Source organism: Penicillium malachiteum (assembly GCF_028827825.1).
Source record: "Penicillium malachiteum strain IBT 17515 chromosome Unknown utg000005l:1.0-9002435.0:326005.0-9005861.0, whole genome shotgun sequence".
NCBI lineage: Eukaryota > Fungi > Ascomycota > Eurotiomycetes > Eurotiales > Aspergillaceae > Penicillium > Penicillium malachiteum.
In genome coordinates this window covers 8,322,145-8,342,388 of record NW_026643099.1, presented here as the reverse complement: position 1 = coordinate 8,342,388, position 20,244 = coordinate 8,322,145, and the positions used below count along the sequence as shown (strand labels likewise).

The window sequence follows — 20,244 nt, the reverse complement described above, 5'->3', positions numbered from 1 at the left end:
AGCCAAATCAGAATTATACTAAGGGTGAAACATACTACTCAGAGATCCGAGTCTTTAACCTCTGCTTGGGCTGTAAAACAGCCTGGGAAACAGCTTGTTGAATGGCCTGCTCAATGGTTTTCTGAATACCCTGTTGAGTGGTCTGCTGAACGATTGGCTGAACGGTCTGTTAATCAGTCTGCCAAATGATCTGATGAAGGGTCTGCTGAATATTATGTTGTCCATCTTGCAGCACCACCTGTTCAGAGACCTGGTAATGCTGGAACGTCTTGGGATATTATTAGAATAACTGTTTGGATAATAGGTTGATGGACATTGAACAGACCTCACACCATCTCACGGCATCATTGGGGTAGGTGTCATATTCCCAGGGGTCCCTTCTCAACGATTTTACCGTCTACAAGAAAGACCGGGGGATCAGTCTGTTTGCGTGGTCCAAGCTCACCACTCTCATATAGGCGAATGAGAGCTTCGACATTCACTCGCTGTAGTTCGCCAAAATCGGTTTCCAGAAAATCCTTGAGGTTCTCGATTCGTTCCTCGGGCTGGAGGATATATGGTATGGGCGACGCATCTCTGAACATGTAGTACATTTCCCATATACACATCACTGATCTTTTCAATGGGAATATTTGACTTGCTCAAAGCTGATTTGATTGCAATGGCACCTAGTTCAGGAGCTGAGACGGAGGCGAAAGATCCACTGAACTATGTAAAGGAAATCGTATCAGCTGATTACTCCAATCAAACCCATTTTCCGTTTGTATTGGGTATGCTGGAAGGAACTGGCGATGTAAATAGGATGAAGAGGTTGAAAATGGAGGGGAAAGCAGTACATGAACACTGGCAGTTACCTACATGGTAGCACCTGATCACGTCACCTGTACGTAGCTTATTTCTCACTTGTTCCTCACTTGAACTTCACATATGCATCACTTGGGTAGATAATGAACTCTACGTTACTTCAGGCTAGAACTCATATGAGAGATATACAGTCAACTGGTCACAGAGCTCTCATATTACACTCACCGTTCAGATGTCCTCGATACTACCTAGGTAGTATACCTACTAGTATTTTATGACATTTCTTTCATCATATAGAGATAAAACAACAGTAGAACACATATGCGTAGATAAATTCACCGTCCACGGGTAAGGACTTGATTTTCTATAAACAAAGATATCCCATCTACGTCAATGTATGCTGTCTTGGGACCAGTGATGAGTCAGAAGTTAGAGTTTCATGTTGATGAGTGTCATCGTGGACTCGATATCTCTTTGGCTCCATCCAAGTAATAAAAGGCTTTAGTTGACCCTGACAAGCTGTGACAATGCTCAAACATTGAACTAAGTTGTGTAGAATTGTGACAGGACAGAAATGATATGGAGGGTCAACAGAGTTAACGGCGCGAGTTACAAAGATGAGCTCAGCAATTATGCCACCGGTCATCCTATAATTACTAATTTCAGTTAACAGTCTCTTATAGGTTCAAATTGACAATTAAATCATACAGTATTCTTGTAGAAAAAAACAGTGGCTACAAGCGCACGCTTCTTCAAATTAGCCTGGATTTACAAGGCTATCATTAAGCCTTGAGCGACTATGAGGGCGTCAGTCACGATGTTGGATATGCATATGAAGTAGCGCCAGGCTTCCTAAATTAGAGCATCTAATGTATTAGTTCTCATCGCATACGTTGTTCCCAACTTGAGCACTTGAAGCTCATGTATCTCAATACTCACCAGATTATAACATTTCACATCACAAAGAACCCATGTCCGAGATATTCCACAGTGGAAAACAGCACCAAAGATTGCGCCTAACAGCGCAACAATAGTCCATATAATGGTTGCAGTACCGACCACTATAGCGAAGCGACGATGCTCGGGAATTAAGGTCAGGTTTCGGATAAACATGATTAGCGATAATTTGGAGAGACAGAGACTTGCAATGAAGACTATGTATCCCGAATACAGGTACTATGTGATGGGAGTTATATTCTCAGCTTGTAATCCACCTGGGCAGCAATGGATTAGAACGTATGGTAACCTTCATTATGACAAAGAATTCAGTGTCACTGATGTTGTGAGAATGGTTGCCATAGCCAGAGCCGATGGCCATAGAAACACATATGCACTGGATGATACTAAATATCTGGGCAATTTCAATCAGTCAGAAATGACACCTGAAGTCTAATGCCTGTCAGCTATACCATTGATGCGATGATGATGAAATCATCAATCTTCATTTTGTGAAACAATCGAAATTTCGCTCCAACTCTTGCACACACACAGCTAGAATATTGAACACCACTAAGAACTAGCTAATCATATTGACTGCTGGCCTCATTGCATCACCCTTGAAGCGATCCCCCATCTTGAATGTGGAGGATAAAGAAGCTAAATTTGGATAAGAGTCCTTATATGTAAAGGGGAATGGATGAAATGCAGTAAAATCAGACTGCGATAGGGGACTTTAACACCGATTGAGTTTAAAATTGATTCATTTAAGACTCAGATCCTTGACAATGTTAAGTAGATTAGAGAGAGTCAAATTCTGATTTGAAAAAGCGACATAGACCTTGAAATCAGTGGAACTAAGTTCAAATGTTAAAACGAATATCTTCCGATTCGATTGGACTAAAGGGGGATCCTAACTTCTAGGGCATCATATCAGTCTTGATTGTAACGTAAATTTGAGTTATAGTTGAGTTTACAAGCTGAGATCAGCTAAAAAATATGATCCTGGTCTGATTCTCCTACATAAGGCGTTAATTAAGACTAGCATAGTAATTTGGTAGTATAGGTGAACTTTGAGACAAATCCCTATGCGATCAATTTGATATATTCGCGTACATACTAGATCAACGCCCGGGTAGGCCACACGGCCGTCAGGAAAAAGTAATACAAGAGATCCTGAACATTTGAACGGATACTGTGCAGCGGAGCTCATTGATTTTAGTCGATATAAGACTAACGCCTCCACATGTGCAAGCTCTCTTAGTACTAGTATTTTATAGTACTACCTAGGTAACATTTGAAAGATCACTTACAGTCTCGTCCGGCCGAATTCAGATCTAAGCTTATGAGATTGTAGCATTGATTGCTTCAACATTTGAATTGTTCTACCTAGCCCTAGAACATTTGAAATGTTACAAACATGCCACACATGCACCGTGCAAATTGAAATTCTGAATGGTTTCAAGTTCAGAGCTGAATACTCTGTGCAACTAAAACTGGACGCTTGATTCAAGTTGTCCACTCAAGTGCTTGACATTGAAGTAACGGTACGCATATAGTATTTCGTGTAGACTTTCAAAACTCTTGTGATCTTTTGCTTATCACTTTTCCCAACCACACCGAGGATCTTATACGCGTTGGGCTAGCCCACTATCAGTTCGACTTTGAGTGCACATCATACTACATAGGACTTTCGACCACTGTACTCATTCGAAAATCTTTCATGTCGGACCCATGTTCCATTCCAGACTCAAGGGACAGGGAGAGTTATGAGATGAACAATGCACCTGTCAATCGCCTCACTCTTGAGATTCCTGAAGATAATGCGGGCCAAACTGTTCGAAATCAAGATGACTTCCAACTACGACGGCTAGGAAAGAGTCCGTCACTTCAGGTATTATTCATATATGAAAATAGATTCTGTTTGAAATATTGCTTTTTAACTTGTGTTCATACAGCGGAGCTTTGACGCCAATTCCCTTGTGGGGTTAAACTGTATAGTCCTTGTTACCTGGGAAGTGATAGTGATGTAAGTTGACACCGATTCTTCCACATGTGCATGATTTTAGTTGGCGATTCCACTGTGGGCATCAGTTGATCTTTTTCTTCCTTAGGAACTTTGACCTGTTAATAATAATGTACGTCCATATTCACCAAATCTATGGAAAAGAAAATTGAATTGTCGGCCTAGCTAAATGATAAATTAAGTGGCCCAGCAGTCTTCCCCTCTTCCTATATCTTTTTATGAATAGGATCACTGTGCACTATTATCATCTTGGGGGAGCTGGCTTTAATGTATTCTCCCAAAAAACGTTTGAATATCAACTTGAATAAGTTTATTCATATCTTTGTGACTATTTTCAAGGTTAACATAGCTAATACAAGTTGAAAAATCAGGGCACCAATATCAGCTGGGCAGTATCACTGGTGTGCAATGCTCTCCCCTGTCAAATATATGAGACTTTTGAGTTATATAATAGGTATGTGATTAGCCCTGTGATTGAGAGTGACTGCTTTGGAAACCCCTGAAGATTTCATCATGATCACTGCATTTGAGTCGCTGGACAGGTCTTTCTAAGTTTAATATTAGTGTGCACAACTGCTATTTCGTGGCAGATACTCGTTTGTGAATACTGTGAACTTCTCGCAGCGCTGATACAGAACATAATCGAATTTTCCCAGCTCTCAACTTATGACCCTCAGATATGGCAAAGATACCTTATTGAGGTGGGAATTCTTGCCCTTGCCTATATTCTCAATATTATAGATAGCCGAATGCTGCCTCAACTTGAGGTCTTGGCCTTCATTTTCCATATTCTAGGGTTCTTCGGTATACTGATCCCGTTGACTTTTATGCCTGAGCATAGAAAGGGACACGAGATTTTCAGACCCGTTCCGAACTCCAAAACATTCAAGTTTCCAACACCGGGCTTGGCCTGGTTTTCTGGAGCTTTAACCTATAGTGGTCTTTTGTGGGAGGGGACTGTGCCGTACATGTAAGATTAACCTCTATTCTTGTGGACATCTGGATATTCCTCAAGTGCCTTCAAGTTTGAGCCTGATATTGATACTACATAGCTTGCTGAAGAGGCCGAAAAGGCTGCAACGATATTGGGTCCTACAATGATTCTGTCAATATTGATTGATGGAATTTTAGGTTTTGCCATGGCTATAGTTCTACTTTTCAATAAGCAGACCGTTAATGAGATCTCAACTGGTCACACGTACTCACGAGAGGTGCTCTTTTATGAAACGACGAGGTCCCGCACAGCAACTGTGATAATGTGCTGCATATTTATTCTTCCCTTTATGGGTACACTCCTAGCCTGTATAGGTCCTGCGTCTCGTCAAATATGGTCTTTATCCAGAGACCAAGGAATTCCCGGATGGCGTATTTGGAAGAAGGTTGGTAAAAATATCTCTTTTCATCCAGATTTTATAATCTAAGTGACTTATTTAACCCTGTTCAATGTTGCTAGGTTTCTTCAAATGATCTACCTATGAATCCAACAACTCTTGTGGTTGTTATATCAATTTTGATAAATCTTATTCAAATTGGAGCTTTTTCTTCTGTTTGGTCTAAGCTCACCAACGCAGTGACTCCATTGTGGTGCATATCATATATAATTATTGGAACCCTCCTCTTATACCGTCGATGCAAGGGTAAAATTCTTCCATATGGATCAACAGATGATACGAGAATCAATGCACCTGGAGCAAAGCTTGTGTGGAGTCCCTTCAGAGCTCCTGGATTTTGGGGTATCTTGATCAACTTCTGTTCTGTTTGTTACACCGTCATTATATTCGTTTTCGCTAGCTATCCATGGCACTCACAGAACCTACTATCAATCTCAACTGTGACATGTACTTTCATAATTGTTTTCATATTGGCTTGTTATTTTTTACAAGCTCGGCATTACTGGAAGGGTCCTATTGTGGAGAATATCTAGTATATGACGATGGCAGATCAGCATATGATGCATATCATATGAATATATGGAAACGGCAGATACTACAGGAAATATTTGAACTTGAAACAATTATTTTATACTGACTCGGATATATTACATCTCAAAAGAGGCATGAAATCCGCTGATAGCACTGGAGTGGAGTAAGTTGTAAGAGTGGGATCCCCCTCATGCGGGACAACCCCGCAACGTAACGTAAAAAAACGTCAATTTCCTCCCGAACGACTTGATCTCCCAAATCTCTCCCTTTAATCGATTTCAATCCATCCATCATGTCCGTCACAACAAAGGCTACCATCGCCTCCTTTGGCGGTAAGCTGCTTAAGCTCAGTCACAATGCCACAACCACCCGCTGCGAAATGTCCTTCAACCTCTATCTGCCCCCGCAGAGCCAGAACCAGAAGGTTCCTGTGTTGATCTACCTGTCTGGTTTAACCTGTACCGCTGATAACTGCTCGGAGAAGGGTTTCTTCCAGCATGCTGCTAGCAAGAAGGGTGTTGCGGTGCTTTACCCTGATACTAGCCCTCGTACGTCACTCTCCATCTGAACCTGAAGCACGCGTGGTTACGCGTGTATGAAAAAGACAAAGTTTCAAGTGTTAATTGATGTGATCTCAGGTGGCCTGAACATTGAAGGCGAAAACGACGCTTATGACTTTGGCTCTGGTGCTGGCTTCTACGTCGATGCTACTAAGGCTCCTTATGACCAGGGTTACAACATGTATAGCTACGTCACTGAGGAGCTCCCCCAAACTGTCTTCGCTGCTTTCCCGCAGCTGGATGCTAGCCGAGTTAGTATTACTGGTCACAGTATGGGTGGACATGGTGCTCTCACACTGGTAGGTGTTTCTAATCTCGATCAGTTTGTTATGCTGCGATACTGGTCTTGGTCATCTTAGCTAACTAGTCTAGTTCCTTCGCAACCCTGGAAAGTACAAGTCCGTTTCGGCATTCGCCCCTATCACCAACCCTATCAACTGCCCCTGGGGTCAAAAGGCGTTCAAGGGTTACTTTGGAGATGAGCAACAAGCCAAGTGGAAGGAGCATGACGCTACAGAACTTATTAAGGAGTGGACTAGTGGTCCAGTGGATATCCTGATTGACGTGGTATGTGTTCATCACACCAACTCTTTCAAATTATCTTCAGCATGGGAATCGGTCTTCTAACATTGATATACTCTTAACAGGGCACTGGCGACAACTTCTACAAGCAGGGCCAACTCCTTCCCGAGAACTTCGCCGCTGCCGCTAAGGAAGCAGGCGTTGATGGTTTGAACATCCGCTACCAACCTGATTACGACCATTCTTACTTTACCATGGCGACTTTCGCGGATGATCATGTCGAGCATGCGGCCAAGTATCTCTTTGCATAGTGTGTTTCCTTTTTCTTTTCTCTGTCGGAATTATAGATGGATTTTCCCTTCTTTATTTCTCGAATTTGAAGTAAGATTGATTGGTTAAGGAAATAGATTCTGATTGTGTTCTTGCTCAAGTGAGCAGCAGGATATGATTAGGTCTGTGATATGATGAAAATTGTTCAGTCGGGAGAGATATTAGATAAAATTGGAATGAGACCATTACGAAGTGCCATGGAGCTAAACTTCCAACTTGAAGGCTTTGATTATACACTGTCAGGCCGGTTAAATTACTCGTGAGAATTAGGACTACATGTACTTTCAGAAATTTCAGAAGGAACAATAATTTTGCTTCCTAGCTTTATCCAGTTCTTTTTTTCTTGTTGTTCTTTTTGAATGACATATAAATGCATAAGGTGGTATCCATGGAGGAGAGGATGCGGAGACACATATGAAACATAGATGACATGAGTTCAATCGACTGATAGAATGCACATCATTGGCGCCGAGGGGTGACATCACCTCGTTCCTGTGAAAGGGGAAATATGGTGTGGGGGAATCTAGAAAAAGCATAATCAAAATAAATGGTCGTCGAGGAATGCTCATGCGCTGAGTCGCTGAATGAAGGACTAATAAACAAGTCAGTAAAAACACAGCTGTAGAATGAAATGGGATCGTTCTCATACCGGGAAGAATTGCCGGAATCCCTTCATATCAAGCTGACTCAATGCCGTCAAGAATTCCTCAATAAGATCTCCTCCCATGCCCATGCCAGGCAGCTCTTGGTTCCGCAGGTACTCTGCATATTCCACACCCGTCTTCATATAAATGGTGCGCTGGAGGCCACCTGCCTCAGCAAGAACCTGCTTGGCCTGGGCATCTTTGGAGTTGAAAGAGGGTGTCATGGGGAGTGCCCAACACAGGGGCGACAAGCGGGAGATCATGAATCCACCGAATCCAGGCAGCGTGGTCTGGTTTGGTGAGGTTCCATTGGTAGCGCCGGGGGCGACATCTGGTCCTCCCCAAGAGCTACCCATTTTAGAGAGCACTGAGAATGCCATTTTGGCGGTGGTGAAGTCTTCAATGTCCTTCGCGAAATGCTCAATAGTGGTGATGACCGTTTCAAAGAGGGGTTGATTTCCTGCTCTGTATTAGTATTGAATCAAGATTACAAGTAAGCCCAAGACGGGAAAGGAAGAAACTCACTCTCACTAATGATGACAGCCCCCAAGTCATTGTTCAGGACAGCTAGCAAGAAATTCAAATACTCACGCTTGAGCTCGTTAAGCTGAATCTCATCGTCAGTCCCGGTGGTGGGATCTGCGATGCCGGAGAACACCCTTTGCAGGAATGGGGTCAAAAGTGTGTCAAGGATAGAATATATTTCGCTCTTGAATCCAAAAATGACTTGGTCAAGAAGACGCAGGAACAAGGCCATTTCATCGCGTGAAGAAGTTTGCGTTAAGAGACCATCAATCCATCGAGGAAGCTGGGGCAAAATGCGTGCTCCCAGAACACCAATGAGGCGCGAAAAGGCGAATCGAGCGGCGGTACGGATGTTGAAAGAATTCTTGAGCGACTCAAGTGAAACCAGAGTTGCCTCGCCTACCTGGGAGAAAGCCTCCGAGACCTCTGGGGCTGGTAGGGCATTTGGGGCGCTAGAGCCAGGTATCCAATCAGAGAAACCTCGGGCAAGAGTTCCTAGAGCCATAATGTCATGGTGGATTTGCAATAGGGCCCGCTCATCATTGGATTTGGCGGCTTCTAGATGTCGTTCCATGTCCACAAAGATCGGATTCATCACTGACTGAGCGTACAGAACTTGTTGATCGGCAGGGACACCGTGAGTAGAGCAAATTATTCCAACTGCCTCGAAGAGGTACAGCTGGCTGGTGAATACAGCATCCGCAGAGCCCTCGTGGTCCTCTGAGGACATCTCATCGCCATCTTCACCCTCAGATGGCAGCTCAGCCTGAATAACCAACAAGTCCCTCAAAGCCTCCACCACGTCGTGGGCCACATTGCCAACGAGTGTTCGTAGCTGCTTCACAAAGCGCTGGAAAAGGTACCAAGAACGGGTCTTGACTTTGCGAACGGGATGATGCACCAGCTGTAAGAAGCTCTGTAGAACTCCGGGGATAAGGTGTGTGTGGTGGTGGAAAAAGGTGCTGTAGCGAACGCAAATCTCCATGTACTGAAGCTGTGTTGCAGGATGGGTGAACGATCGGATGTCTACATTGTAAATTAGTATTTCGCTTTGACAATTTTTATGGGACGGAAACTGACCGCATTCCACCATGCGAAGCATCATCTCTATGAGACGAATTGATGCAGGGCCGGTCGGGGTATTCTTCTGATAAAGGCCACCACGGGTAACTGCAATATCGCCAAACAAAAACATCTCATGCAGAGCCAGGTCCAGATCACGCCAATCAATCCGACCTCCTGAGACTCGCAGATTCTCAAAAGTAGTACCAACAAGCTCCGAAATGGCATCAATGTACAATTGTTCATCAGCAGTCGCGATAATCTGCTGGAGGACACCAAGTCTTTTGCGCAGTTCCTGGAACTCAGCTTCATCTGTCTGCTCATCTTCGTCGCCCCAGTTTGAGGTCTCATCGTATCGCATCTTGGCGACGATAGCCTTCAGCACTGGTAGGAGGATGGTCTTGTTCCGTTCTTCGAAAGCAGGGTTGGACTTGGACAACTTTCGGATGTAGGTAAGCATGTCATTGACAGAGGGGATCACAGTAGAGCAGACTTCGTCGTATTCATCGGAGAAGAAGCGAAGGATATGGGGGAGAAAGACCATTAGGAGATCATCCGCTTTCTCCTTGACCGGACCTGTGTCAGTTTCCAACACCCGAACAATGTCCATCACCGTGATGTTGACGAGCTTCGCCACGGTCTCTGCCAAATCCGTGTCATACTTGGAGGTGAAACGAGCTTCGCGAAGTGGCGGGCTGTTGGAGAGCTGTGTTATGATCGTATTCAGATTGAGGAACATGATCATTTCAATTTTATCTGACGGCTTCATCTTCTTGCCAATGATTTCCGTGAAGACATCCACCGCCGCATCACGAACACGCTGCTCGCCATCTCTCAGCTCCTGCTTTTCGGCCCGTCCAAGCTGCTGGAACAGAAGATCCAGCATAGATTGGTTGACTACAAGTCCAATGTCGATCCAGCTAACCCAGCTACCAACTGCCCTCAGACACGCCTCCACAATCGTGTCATCGCTGTCGCACCATCCTGAGAGAATCTCCTGCCACGAGTTTGCAATCTTCTGCATATCCCGCTCACGAATCAGGTCCTTTAGTGAGTTTGCCTTGTCTTGTTCACCCCGAGACCGAGAAACCAGCACATCACCAATTTCCTCATGAATCGAGTTCACCACACGCAAGTAGAAGATAATTCCCAGAGGGTTGTCACGAGTCGTGCTAGTCGAGGACTTGTAGGTAAGACCTAGGAGATCGTCGATACATGATTCCCAACCATTGGCGTAAAGAGCGGAGAAGAGGAAGGTAACAGTCTGTGCAATTTTGTTCTGGATATATGCCGCATCGGGGGTAGCAGTCCCGTTGGGCCCGTAGACCTGGCGCAGGTAGGCGAGCAAGCCATCCCGCACAACCACCAGTGAGGCAAAATCGATCAAGCCAGCCTGAGCTGCGCTATTAACGATTTCCAAGCTCACATGTCGCACGACCTCGGGTTGTTGAGGAGTTTCGGTGAAGAGGCCTAGGCAGATCTGCCATCCGGAGGGATCGGAGCGGAGTTGGTTCAAATAGTCGAAAGCTTGCGCCTTCAGGGCATGGTCGGACGAAGGGTTCCAGGCGATCTGAATGGCATTTGCTACCTGGAGGAAGATATAAGTCAATGACTCGGTACGGACTTGGGGTGACCCCTCGGAGGTGGAGGGGTTGGACTTGGGGCAGTGGGGGAGGGGCTATGATGATTTTTTCCCCTTCAAATAAAGGTCCGAATTTTCCAAGGGTGAAAGGATAAGACTCACCTGGTCTGCCATCTTCGACCAGCCAGAATCCCTTTCAGAGTGTTGAACAGGAGGAGTGACACGAAACGAGGGGGTGGGTGTGTGTTGGGTTCAAAATTGTTTTCGGTGGAGGAGCACTTCCATGGTCAGGTAATCAGATTCCCGTGCCTGGCTCCGCCCTCGCTAAGTGTCGAGAGAAGGTGTACAAAATACAAAAGAGATTGATATTTGCAGGGAGTTAATGAGATCAGAGAAAGAAGAAGTTCTGCTTATTGAAATTCTTTGAAATCCCACACTACCAGTATCCTAAACAGGAAGCTTTAGTCATGACTTTTTTGCCCAAAACTTTGTACGGCATTATGTCATCTTCATTACCCCAGAGTTATCTTGAAATCAGAGATCTGAGGAGGTATAAATCCTTGAATTTCAAGTGATGATGATTTTGTACTTTCTTTTGATCAGACTAATTGGATCTTACAGGGGAACCTTAGAAGTTATTATACATGCCCAGGTGGTGTCTTTGTTCATTATGACTCAGTCTGGGGCACGTGCCATATTGGGTATAGATACTACACACCTGGGCATGTATACTTCACCTGGGAAGGGTTAACCACCAACCCCTTCGACGTCAATCATATTTTCTCAGAGTTTTGTCAACTTGAAGGAGTGACCATGGTGTTTCGCATATATATGGAAAACCCTAGACGATTCTTTGAAATCGATTCGTGGGGAATACTAATCAAACACATGGCATCTGTGGACAGAGAATTCTGTATGGACAACAAGAAACAAAAAAAGCTATAATGCCGATTCTGTGGGAAATTCTCGCAGTCCATGGAGGCCTCACACGCCATGAGGCTATATGCCCATTAAATCCAAAACGCTCAACATATCAGGCGAAGCCTCGGAAGCCACGGGTTACAAGCAACAAGTCCCATGACACAACAACATCATCGGATAACCAAGTTGTCAAAGCTTGCAATCAACTCAAGGACGAGGAGATCTGGAAGCCGCTCCGTATCAAGCTGCTCCGTATTTCGATAGATCAACCAGTGAGCTATATGGCTGGCAGAAAAAGAATAAGTAAACTTGAACTCATGCTGATATTAGATTTTCTTATACTAGTCCCTACTTTAGATATCTCTCACTTTAGCTCTCTGTATTTAAGTTAAGAGTGAAATCTGAAACTGCTATGTTTACCTAGGGACTTTAAAGTTATCTAATCAAGTTTGTATATCCCCTTTTTATGATTTCTTAGGCTTCAAGTTCACTACATACTATTTGCATAATCCACTAGAATCAATAGCAAACTTCTAGATATTTAATACACCTTCACCTTTCTCTTCTCTATCCCCCCCTTTCTTCATTTCTATCCCCATTCCATACTATCTCTCAACTTCATACACTTACCCTCGCTCAGCTTCTTCAAGTTCAACTACCATTCAAAGGTAGCGATGGACACGATCTCTCTTAACAACATTCCTTCCGATATTGCCCTCTGCATCGCCGATCACCTGGACCAGAAGAAGGATCTCTTGGCTTTCCTTAAGACAACCCGCTCACTCTACCCAGTTCTGGCCCATCACACCCTATGGCGCTATCGACAGGACGCCTTCCAGTATGCTGTAAAGAACAGCCGACCAGATCTCCTGGAGCGCGTGATTCATATGCATCTCGATGTCAACGAGCGGCTCAGACCAGATTACGAAACCCCAATCTGCGCTGCCCTCATGAAACTGGACAAGAGAACTGTCGAGCTGCTTTTGACAAAGCCAGACCTCAAGCTCAACATCCGAGAGACTTCGATGATGAACAAGACTCCGCTTCAGTTCATGACGTGGGCCGAAAGTGAGTCGATGATGGAGGCCTTGGTATCGCACGAAGGAATGGATGTTGAAACGGCCTCGGCTGCACTCTGGGAAGCCTTTGATAATAAATCCCTTCACGCGATGAAGCTTCTATTGAGACACAACGTTGATCCAAACTTTCCTCGAAAAGGGAAAATTCTGCTACGAGCTGCGTATAGCTCTAGGTTTTTCAAGCTTTTTGATCTTTTGATCGAAGATGAACGTGTTGATCTCACTTTCTGCTGGTATACAGAGTCCAGTCGGCAAATGCCAATTTTCCTTAGGTGGATGAAAGATTTCTCAATGGAAAGGCTCACTCGCCTGTGGCATCATCGGGATCGCATTACCCGTCTTGAGAATTTGGATCAAGTTGATAGTCTTGAGAACAATGCCTTACTGCCCGTGCACATTGAAGTGGATCGGTTAGGGAACAATGCCTTACACATTGCAGTGGACAGAGGACATTTTCACTGGAGCCAGTATCTCTTCGAACGATTTCCTGAAATGGCTCAACAGTCCAATTGCCGATCCCAAACCCCGATAAGGATGGCTATGGCGAAAAAGGACGAATTCTGCGATTTTCTCATACGGACTAACCCCTTGATCTTTGTGATGCGCAATGATAAAGGAGAGGTTCCAATATTCGAAATCATTCGAAAGAAAGACCTCGACCTATTCCAAAGACTGCATTCCGTTCTCGGGGACTCCATCTTCGATTTACAAGACCCTTATGGCCACTGTCCTATCATTCAAGCTGTTATCCATAGATCTGATGCAATGGTCGCAGGGTTGATCCGTCTCGGTGCTGATCCCAATGTAACAAATACAGATGGCCTCACTCCGTTGATGATTGCAGCACGAGATAACAATTTATCTCTTGCCGACTCCTTGATGGGTTTCAGAGACCGAGTGGATTTTGACAGGGAAGATCAACTGGGTTGGACAGCGTACATCTGGGCGAGGTGGCCTCAATACCGTCGTCGAAGGCAAACCTCGAAAGGCCACACGAAAATGCAAGGAGTCCTCGAAGCAGGAGGTGTGGGAAAGGGTGCCCTGAATCGGGTTGAGAAGAGAAGATGGCCTAAGAGGATGTGGCTATCAAGCTCCGTACGCAAGCGCTTGATTTGATCAAAATTGTTCTTTTTCTCCCTTTGAATAGTATCAAGAGAATGTGCAATAGGCCTCTTTTCTTTTACTACTCGGGTAGTAGCAGCTACTAGTAGCCTTCCTTCCCCTCCAGGTAACCCCATAGGTAAACCCGTAGGTACTTGCATACAAAGACTCGGAGGTTTAGGTCATCAGTCACCTGTAGATGCTACTGAGTGAGCCCTGTACTTAAGTATGTGAACATCCCTGTCTGAGAGAATGTTAACACACCGGGCCAAGCACTCGCGTGCTAAGGACATACCTTTCCCAATTTCAAATGCTCGATGCTACACGGGCAGGAAGTTCTGGTATAATCAAATCATTCTATTCTGGTTTTTATTTATGTTATATCTGACATCTATACCTAGATACAGATCTTTATCAAAATCGTTCTCGCGGTGGGGGTATCAAAGCCGCGTAATGTCTGCCATTCGAACGCTCCAAACGGCATGCGGCTGAAAAGTCTTTGTCCCTGTTTTCTTTGCATTTGGGATCTTTTTTTTTATTTCTCCATCTTCATTTACTTTTGCTTGTGTGAGTTCTGATCAGCGCCGTGAGATGAATGGTTGTGGTCATGGTCATGCTCTGGTTCAAGACTGGCTTGAGCATCCTGAGAAACGAACTCCTCCGAGAAAGTAAGTTCCTTCTCTTCCACAGGAATGAAGCGAACCTTAACTCGCTTCACACCGTGAACCCCCGATCCAATAGTCTTGCGTACAGCCTCTTCCACTGCCCGGGACCGAGTCACAGACCAAGCTCCAGGAACAGCAAGCTCAACATCCATCAGGTAGTTTGGACCAGACTTCATGCCTTGAACGTCACGAACGATCACTTGCTCTCCATCTTCAATCTCCTTCAGCGCTTTCGAGGCTGCTGTTTGGACCGAGGTCTTGATTTCTTCATCCACGGTTGTATCCGCAAGCTCCCAGAGTGAGGTGAGTGTGTTGCCCCAGCCAGCCTTGATGACCATGAGGGAAATCAAAAGACCACCCACCGGGTCCAGCCAGGTAGCGTCTTGAAACATATAACTTCCACCAATTGTGGAAAGGGCAACAATACTCGTGAGAGAATCGACTCGGTGATGAATCGCGTTAGAAGCGAGTACAGAGGACTTGCGCTCCTCGGCTACCTTCATGGCTGGAAAAAGAATTGATGTTAGTGATTTGCCATTGACCCTGAGAACACAGATGGTACTTACTTGCACGGTAGAGCCACTCCTTGACAATGATCGACCCACCCGCAATCCAGGCTGCGTGAATGCTGGGACCCATCACATCAAGTCCATGGCTGTGAGAGTGACCATGACCATGTCCCAAGATTCCAGAATGGGCGAGTGTCTCTGCCAGTTCAGGGTAACATTGAGCCAGCAAGACCTGTCCTGCATTGAGGCCCATGAACACACCACCACACAGCAGCAGCCCACTTACACCCAGGGCACCAATGCTTTCAATCTTTCCATATCCATGCGGGAAGTGTTCACTGGGGGGTTTTGTGGACCATGCGACCGTACCCAGGGTCAAGAAATCGGAGACCAAGTCGGTCAGGGCATGGTAGGCATCGGCGATCAGAGCTTGAGAGTGGAAGACATAGCCACCGATAAACTTGCCAATGGCCATTGCAAGGTTGGCGAGCAAGCCAAGTCGAGTAATGCGAACACCAGCATCGTTCTTGTTTGTCGAGGTCAGATAAACATTGTCGTGATGGTGGTGATGTCCGTGGCCGTGGCTATGGCCAGTATGGCCTCTGGTCTGCGTCATGGGGAGTGGCTTTAAAACAGAACGTGGTCTATCATGTGGTGGAGGAGGTTTGAGGGAGTTGAGGAGGGGTGGCAGGGATGTAAATGCCCGGCGTTGGGTACGTGGAGTCGTGAATAAGGAGCGGAGAGAGGGCCGAAGCCTGCAGCGCATGGGCTGCGTCAGCGGCATTACTATTATGAGGCACGCGAGCACGGACAAAAGGGACAGGGTGTTCTTTCGAGGTGGGTGCTCATTGCCGGATCATAAATGCAAGCCTCTGGTGATTGGAAGGAAGAAAAAGAACGAAACACCCGAAAAGAAGTGTGTCGCCGAGTTCAATTCGAGGAAGAAGAGGTGAAGGCTACTGAAAATCCCACCTTCAACTTCCGGCGGAGATCATGTAATCCGGTACAGATCTAGGTATGAAGATGTTGATGCTCATAGAAAACCCCTTTCTATATTGAGTGATATACTGAAATTTGAAAAATCTAAACCCTCTATGATCATAATTATAGCGAATTAATCCCTCCTTTCTAATCCTATTTACGGATCGGATCATACGATATGTGGGATTGATGACCATTATCCTTCTATCTATTCGTTCTGTATAGAGATCACGGGATGTGAGTCACGGAATTACTCCAGAACTTCTCAATTATGATTGATTTTTTTAAGTCTATTATATTTCTTTTGTATTTCTGTTCTTATCAAGGATCTTCCGGACTTGACATTTTCCCATCCGATTAAATCGGCTTTGACATGATGTTCTAGTAGCCGTGACCCACAGCCAAGAACCCTTACGCAATCCCGGAGCTCTTCTGGGTCTCTGCAGGTCTACAATAACGTGTATCCGGATCCATCTTCAACCTATCCATACATACTATACTCCGTAGTACTACTTACATTAGTACTATCCGCCAAGAACCTCTGGACTCCGAAATTTTGAGAATGTGTCCTTGATGACGACACCTGCAATTCGGATCCCCTTCACGGGTCCACTACCACCAGCTCTAATAGTTCCTCCGTCAGCTAGAACAGTGTCCGGAGCGATCCATGCCGTGACTAGCTTCTTATCTGCACCACCATCTTTCCACCTACGAGGAATAGATGTAGGAGGACACTCCCAGACTGTGTTGCTCACGGGAGCTGGGATCTCAGTGGCATCAGGTCTGTCAGATTACCGAGGAGACCAAGGAACCTACCGACGAAATAAATCCTACCGACCAATATACTTCCATGAATTTATATCCCAGCATGAGTCGCGCAAACGGTATTGGGCCCGGAGCTTCGTCGGATGGCCAGGCCTTGTGAAAGCGAGTCCCAATTCAACTCATCTGGCTATTCGAGATCTCGCTGCCAAGGGTTATATCAGTTCTGTGATAACACAGAATGTCGATTCCTTCCATTCATTCGCCCATCCAGATCTTTCTACTCTGGAATTACATGGATATCTACGATCAGTAGTCTGTACAAGCTGTCGCAATCAATTCCCACGAGCCGAGTTTCAGTCATCCCTTGAGAGGCTAAATCCCGCATGGGCCGAATTCCTTGCTCGCATGGTGGAGCAGGGTGCACTCGACACTAATAACCCTGAAGAGCAGCGACGAAAGGGCTTCAAGTTGAACCCTGATGGAGATGTTGATCTTGCAGAAGCACCCTATTCTACATTCCGATATCCTTCGTGTTCGACATGCTTGGAGAGTCCTCCTACCTTACAAGATGGTACAAAGGCCCGTGTAGAGGTGGAGCCCGACGGTGCATGGATGTCAACCTCCAATGCGGGGATCTTAAAACCTGCAGTAATAATGTTTGGCGAGAATATCGACCCAGTCGTGAAGATTGCTGCTGAAGAAGCCATTGATGATGCCGGGCGCTTACTTATTCTTGGAAGCAGCTTGGCGACGTACTCAGCATGGCGGTTAGTGGAACGGGCGCATAAACGAGGCATGCCCATTGGGATTATCAATGTGGGTGGGGTTCGAAATGAGGCCGTTCTTTTTGGTGATGCCGATAATACTCCAACATCCCATGTTCGGTGCAGTCATCCTACACAGTCAATTCTGCCAGCCGTAGTGTCGGAACTGCCGTATAATACTAAGTAAAGTATAGGCAGCCAACTGGCAGATATCTGGTATAGGTAGTGGCATAGTAAAATCATATGCATTACTATTGCAGGATAGAAAAAAATGATATAAATTAATTATAATTATAAATAGAATTGAATCACATATCTACATAGAATGTTAATGTCAAATTATATCCCACCCGTTCAATGAGTTCAATGAGTACATAAGCCGTGGCGGTTTGACTCCCGGCCCACCACGCGGGGTCCCTTCCCATCACAGCATGGAGCGACTCAGGGATTCTGCAGCCCGCCCTTTAAAGACTACACTTGTCTCGCCTGGTTCTTTTCTCTTCCCCAAACCTGTGACCTTGGTTCCTTCAAAATATTCAGCTATGGATAAATCCCAGCAGCCCAGCTCTTTCCAGCAGCTGGAAAAGGTAATTTCTCTGTCCCATGTGAAATCGCCAACCCAACTGACATCTTATAGCTAGGTGAAGGCACTTATGCTACCGTACGTTTTGAAACCCCCTTCTTCGCCGAGAGATACCCGAGAGATACCGAGAAATCAAATATGGCCCCTCTATCCGCTCCATGACTGATATAGGATGATCGCAGGTCTTCAAAGGACGTAATCGCCAAACCGGCGAGATGGTTGCGTTGAAGGAAATCCACCTAGACTCTGAGGAGGGTACCCCATCCACCGCCATCCGTGAGATCTCGTTGATGAAGGAACTGAAACATGAGAGTATCGTATCGCTCTACGATGTTATTCACACAGAGAATAAGCTCATGCTGGTGTTCGAATTCATGGACCGGGATCTCAAGAGATACATGGACACTCGAGGCGATCGCGGACAACTTGACCCCGCCACCATCAAATCCTTCATGCACCAGCTTCTGAAAGGAATCGCTTTTTGCCACGAGAACCGAGTTCTCCACCGCGATTTGAAGCCCCAGAACCTGTTGATCAACAAGAAGGGTCAGCTGAAGTTGGGAGATTTCGGTTTGGCGAGAGCATTCGGTATCCCAGTTAACACATTCTCCAACGAAGTCGTCACCCTGTGGTACCGAGCCCCCGATGTCCTCCTCGGCAGTCGCACTTACAACACTAGCATCGATATCTGGTCCGCCGGCTGTATCATGGCAGAGATGTACACGGGTCGTCCGCTTTTCCCAGGCACAACCAATGAGGATCAGTTGCTGAAGATTTTCCGATTGATGGGAACACCGTCTGAACGGTCGTGGCCTGGTATTTCCCAGCTGCCCGAATACAAGCCAACCTTCCATGTCTATGCGACCCAAGACCTGAGCTTGATTCTCCCTCAGATCGACCAACTTGGTCTGGATCTGTTGAATCGGATGCTTCAGCTACGCCCGGAGATGCGTATCAGTGCCAGTGATGCCCTGCAGCACCCATGGTTCCACGATCTGCCTCAGGTTCAGGCTCAGTTGCAGCAGAAACAGCAGCAACAACAGCAGATGGGCGGATATGGGGGTATGGTTCCACCTCAGTCCGCCTATTAGAGGCTTTAAATGAGGCCGATAACGAGATGATGAGCGCGACTTAGACGATCAGCAATGGAGGATTCGGCGTTATTCCCAGTGATGGGCTTTATTTATTTTCTTATATCTTTTTTGGACTTCCTATTTTCTTTGTCTTTTAAGTTCATTTTTCGTGATTCAGTCTACAATACGAAAGCCAAGGAGTGAAGGATCTTTTTGGAGTTGCATATGCTTCTTATATATGAATTTTCCCAGCCATCTGAAACGTGTAAATCTTTCATTTATTTGCTATAACTATTCCCTTGAAATCGATTGATTTTTATTTAGCTTAGTCTGTTTAGGCTGAAGTGTGAACTCATAGGATGTAACTTAGCTTACCTTTCATCTGAGAGGAGAATCCATCTTTTCTAGGTGGGATTGAATCCCTGTCGTTTCTTGAGATATGATCATCTCAGGCTCCAGGGCTGTCTGTACGCCCACAAAAGTGGTCTGGCGCTGCATCGCGACCATTCAGTCTCACCAAGCCACCCACAATCGGATTCTATTATGAGGCGTCAACAGGAGAAGTCGCTCCCCAAGGTCATAATGCAGAGATCTTGTAGCCCAGCTCTACACTTCCTTTCATAATAGTCCTAGATTCAAATGTTTGGATTTGGCCTCCTACTATCAATGATCAGGGAACACAAGAGACCTCGGAACTTCGTCATGGGCCGTTCTCTCAAATTTCACCAATGTGTTACCCTGGACTCGATGATACTGCTCTGTGTCTCGTCCTTTCAAGCTTCATCGACCTGAAAGGTCATCTGAGTAGAGAGTTTTCCTAGATATCCCCGATGCGGTTTCTTGTATTCCTAACCACGAATTTGACTGCCTTTAAGCGATATCAATGAATG

General features: G+C 45.6%; 7 protein-coding genes across 7 annotated transcripts; 4 read left to right on the top strand and 3 right to left on the bottom strand.

The window, feature by feature from the left end:
* Positions 1 to 34: 34 nt before the first annotated feature.
* N7483_013107 (uncharacterized protein) lies at positions 35 to 584 on the bottom strand (the record flags this gene model as incomplete). The annotated part of the gene is made up of 2 exons (XM_057096534.1): positions 35 to 166; positions 411 to 584. 2 exons carry the CDS (start codon positions 582 to 584, stop codon positions 35 to 37), a joined length of 306 nt encoding a protein of 101 aa, XP_056942505.1.
* Positions 585 to 5,980: 5,396 nt separating this feature from the next.
* N7483_013106 (S-formylglutathione hydrolase) lies at positions 5,981 to 7,081 on the top strand (the record flags this gene model as incomplete). The annotated part of the gene is made up of 4 exons (XM_057096533.1): positions 5,981 to 6,236; positions 6,327 to 6,547; positions 6,621 to 6,815; positions 6,896 to 7,081. 4 exons carry the CDS (start codon positions 5,981 to 5,983, stop codon positions 7,079 to 7,081), a joined length of 858 nt encoding a protein of 285 aa, XP_056942504.1.
* A 584-nt stretch (positions 7,082 to 7,665) lies between these two features.
* Positions 7,666 to 11,087, bottom strand: N7483_013105 (Ran GTPase-binding protein LOS1; the record flags this gene model as incomplete). The annotated part of the gene is made up of 5 exons (XM_057096532.1): positions 7,666 to 7,692; positions 7,750 to 8,204; positions 8,270 to 9,295; positions 9,350 to 10,919; positions 11,076 to 11,087. 5 exons carry the CDS (start codon positions 11,085 to 11,087, stop codon positions 7,666 to 7,668), a joined length of 3,090 nt encoding a protein of 1,029 aa, XP_056942503.1.
* Positions 11,088 to 12,508: 1,421 nt separating this feature from the next.
* Positions 12,509 to 14,029, top strand: N7483_013104 (ankyrin repeat domain-containing protein; the record flags this gene model as incomplete). The annotated part of the gene is made up of 1 exon (XM_057096531.1): positions 12,509 to 14,029. One exon carries the CDS (start codon positions 12,509 to 12,511, stop codon positions 14,027 to 14,029), a length of 1,521 nt encoding a protein of 506 aa, XP_056942502.1.
* A 538-nt stretch (positions 14,030 to 14,567) lies between these two features.
* Positions 14,568 to 15,972, bottom strand: N7483_013103 (cation diffusion facilitator family transporter; the record flags this gene model as incomplete). Its single annotated transcript, XM_057096530.1, has 2 exons — positions 14,568 to 15,184; positions 15,246 to 15,972. 2 exons carry the CDS (start codon positions 15,970 to 15,972, stop codon positions 14,568 to 14,570), a joined length of 1,344 nt encoding a protein of 447 aa, XP_056942501.1.
* A 770-nt stretch (positions 15,973 to 16,742) lies between these two features.
* On the top strand, positions 16,743 to 17,885 carry N7483_013102 (putative SIR2 family histone deacetylase; the record flags this gene model as incomplete). The annotated part of the gene is made up of 1 exon (XM_057096529.1): positions 16,743 to 17,885. The coding sequence occupies one exon, from the start codon at positions 16,743 to 16,745 to the stop codon at positions 17,883 to 17,885; it is 1,143 nt and encodes a 380-aa protein (XP_056942500.1).
* Positions 17,886 to 18,240: 355 nt separating this feature from the next.
* Positions 18,241 to 19,372, top strand: N7483_013101 (cyclin-dependent serine/threonine-protein kinase phoA; the record flags this gene model as incomplete). The annotated part of the gene is made up of 3 exons (XM_057096528.1): positions 18,241 to 18,285; positions 18,336 to 18,359; positions 18,464 to 19,372. The coding sequence occupies 3 exons, from the start codon at positions 18,241 to 18,243 to the stop codon at positions 19,370 to 19,372; spliced, it is 978 nt and encodes a 325-aa protein (XP_056942499.1).
* Between the last annotated feature and the right edge of the window lie 872 nt (positions 19,373 to 20,244).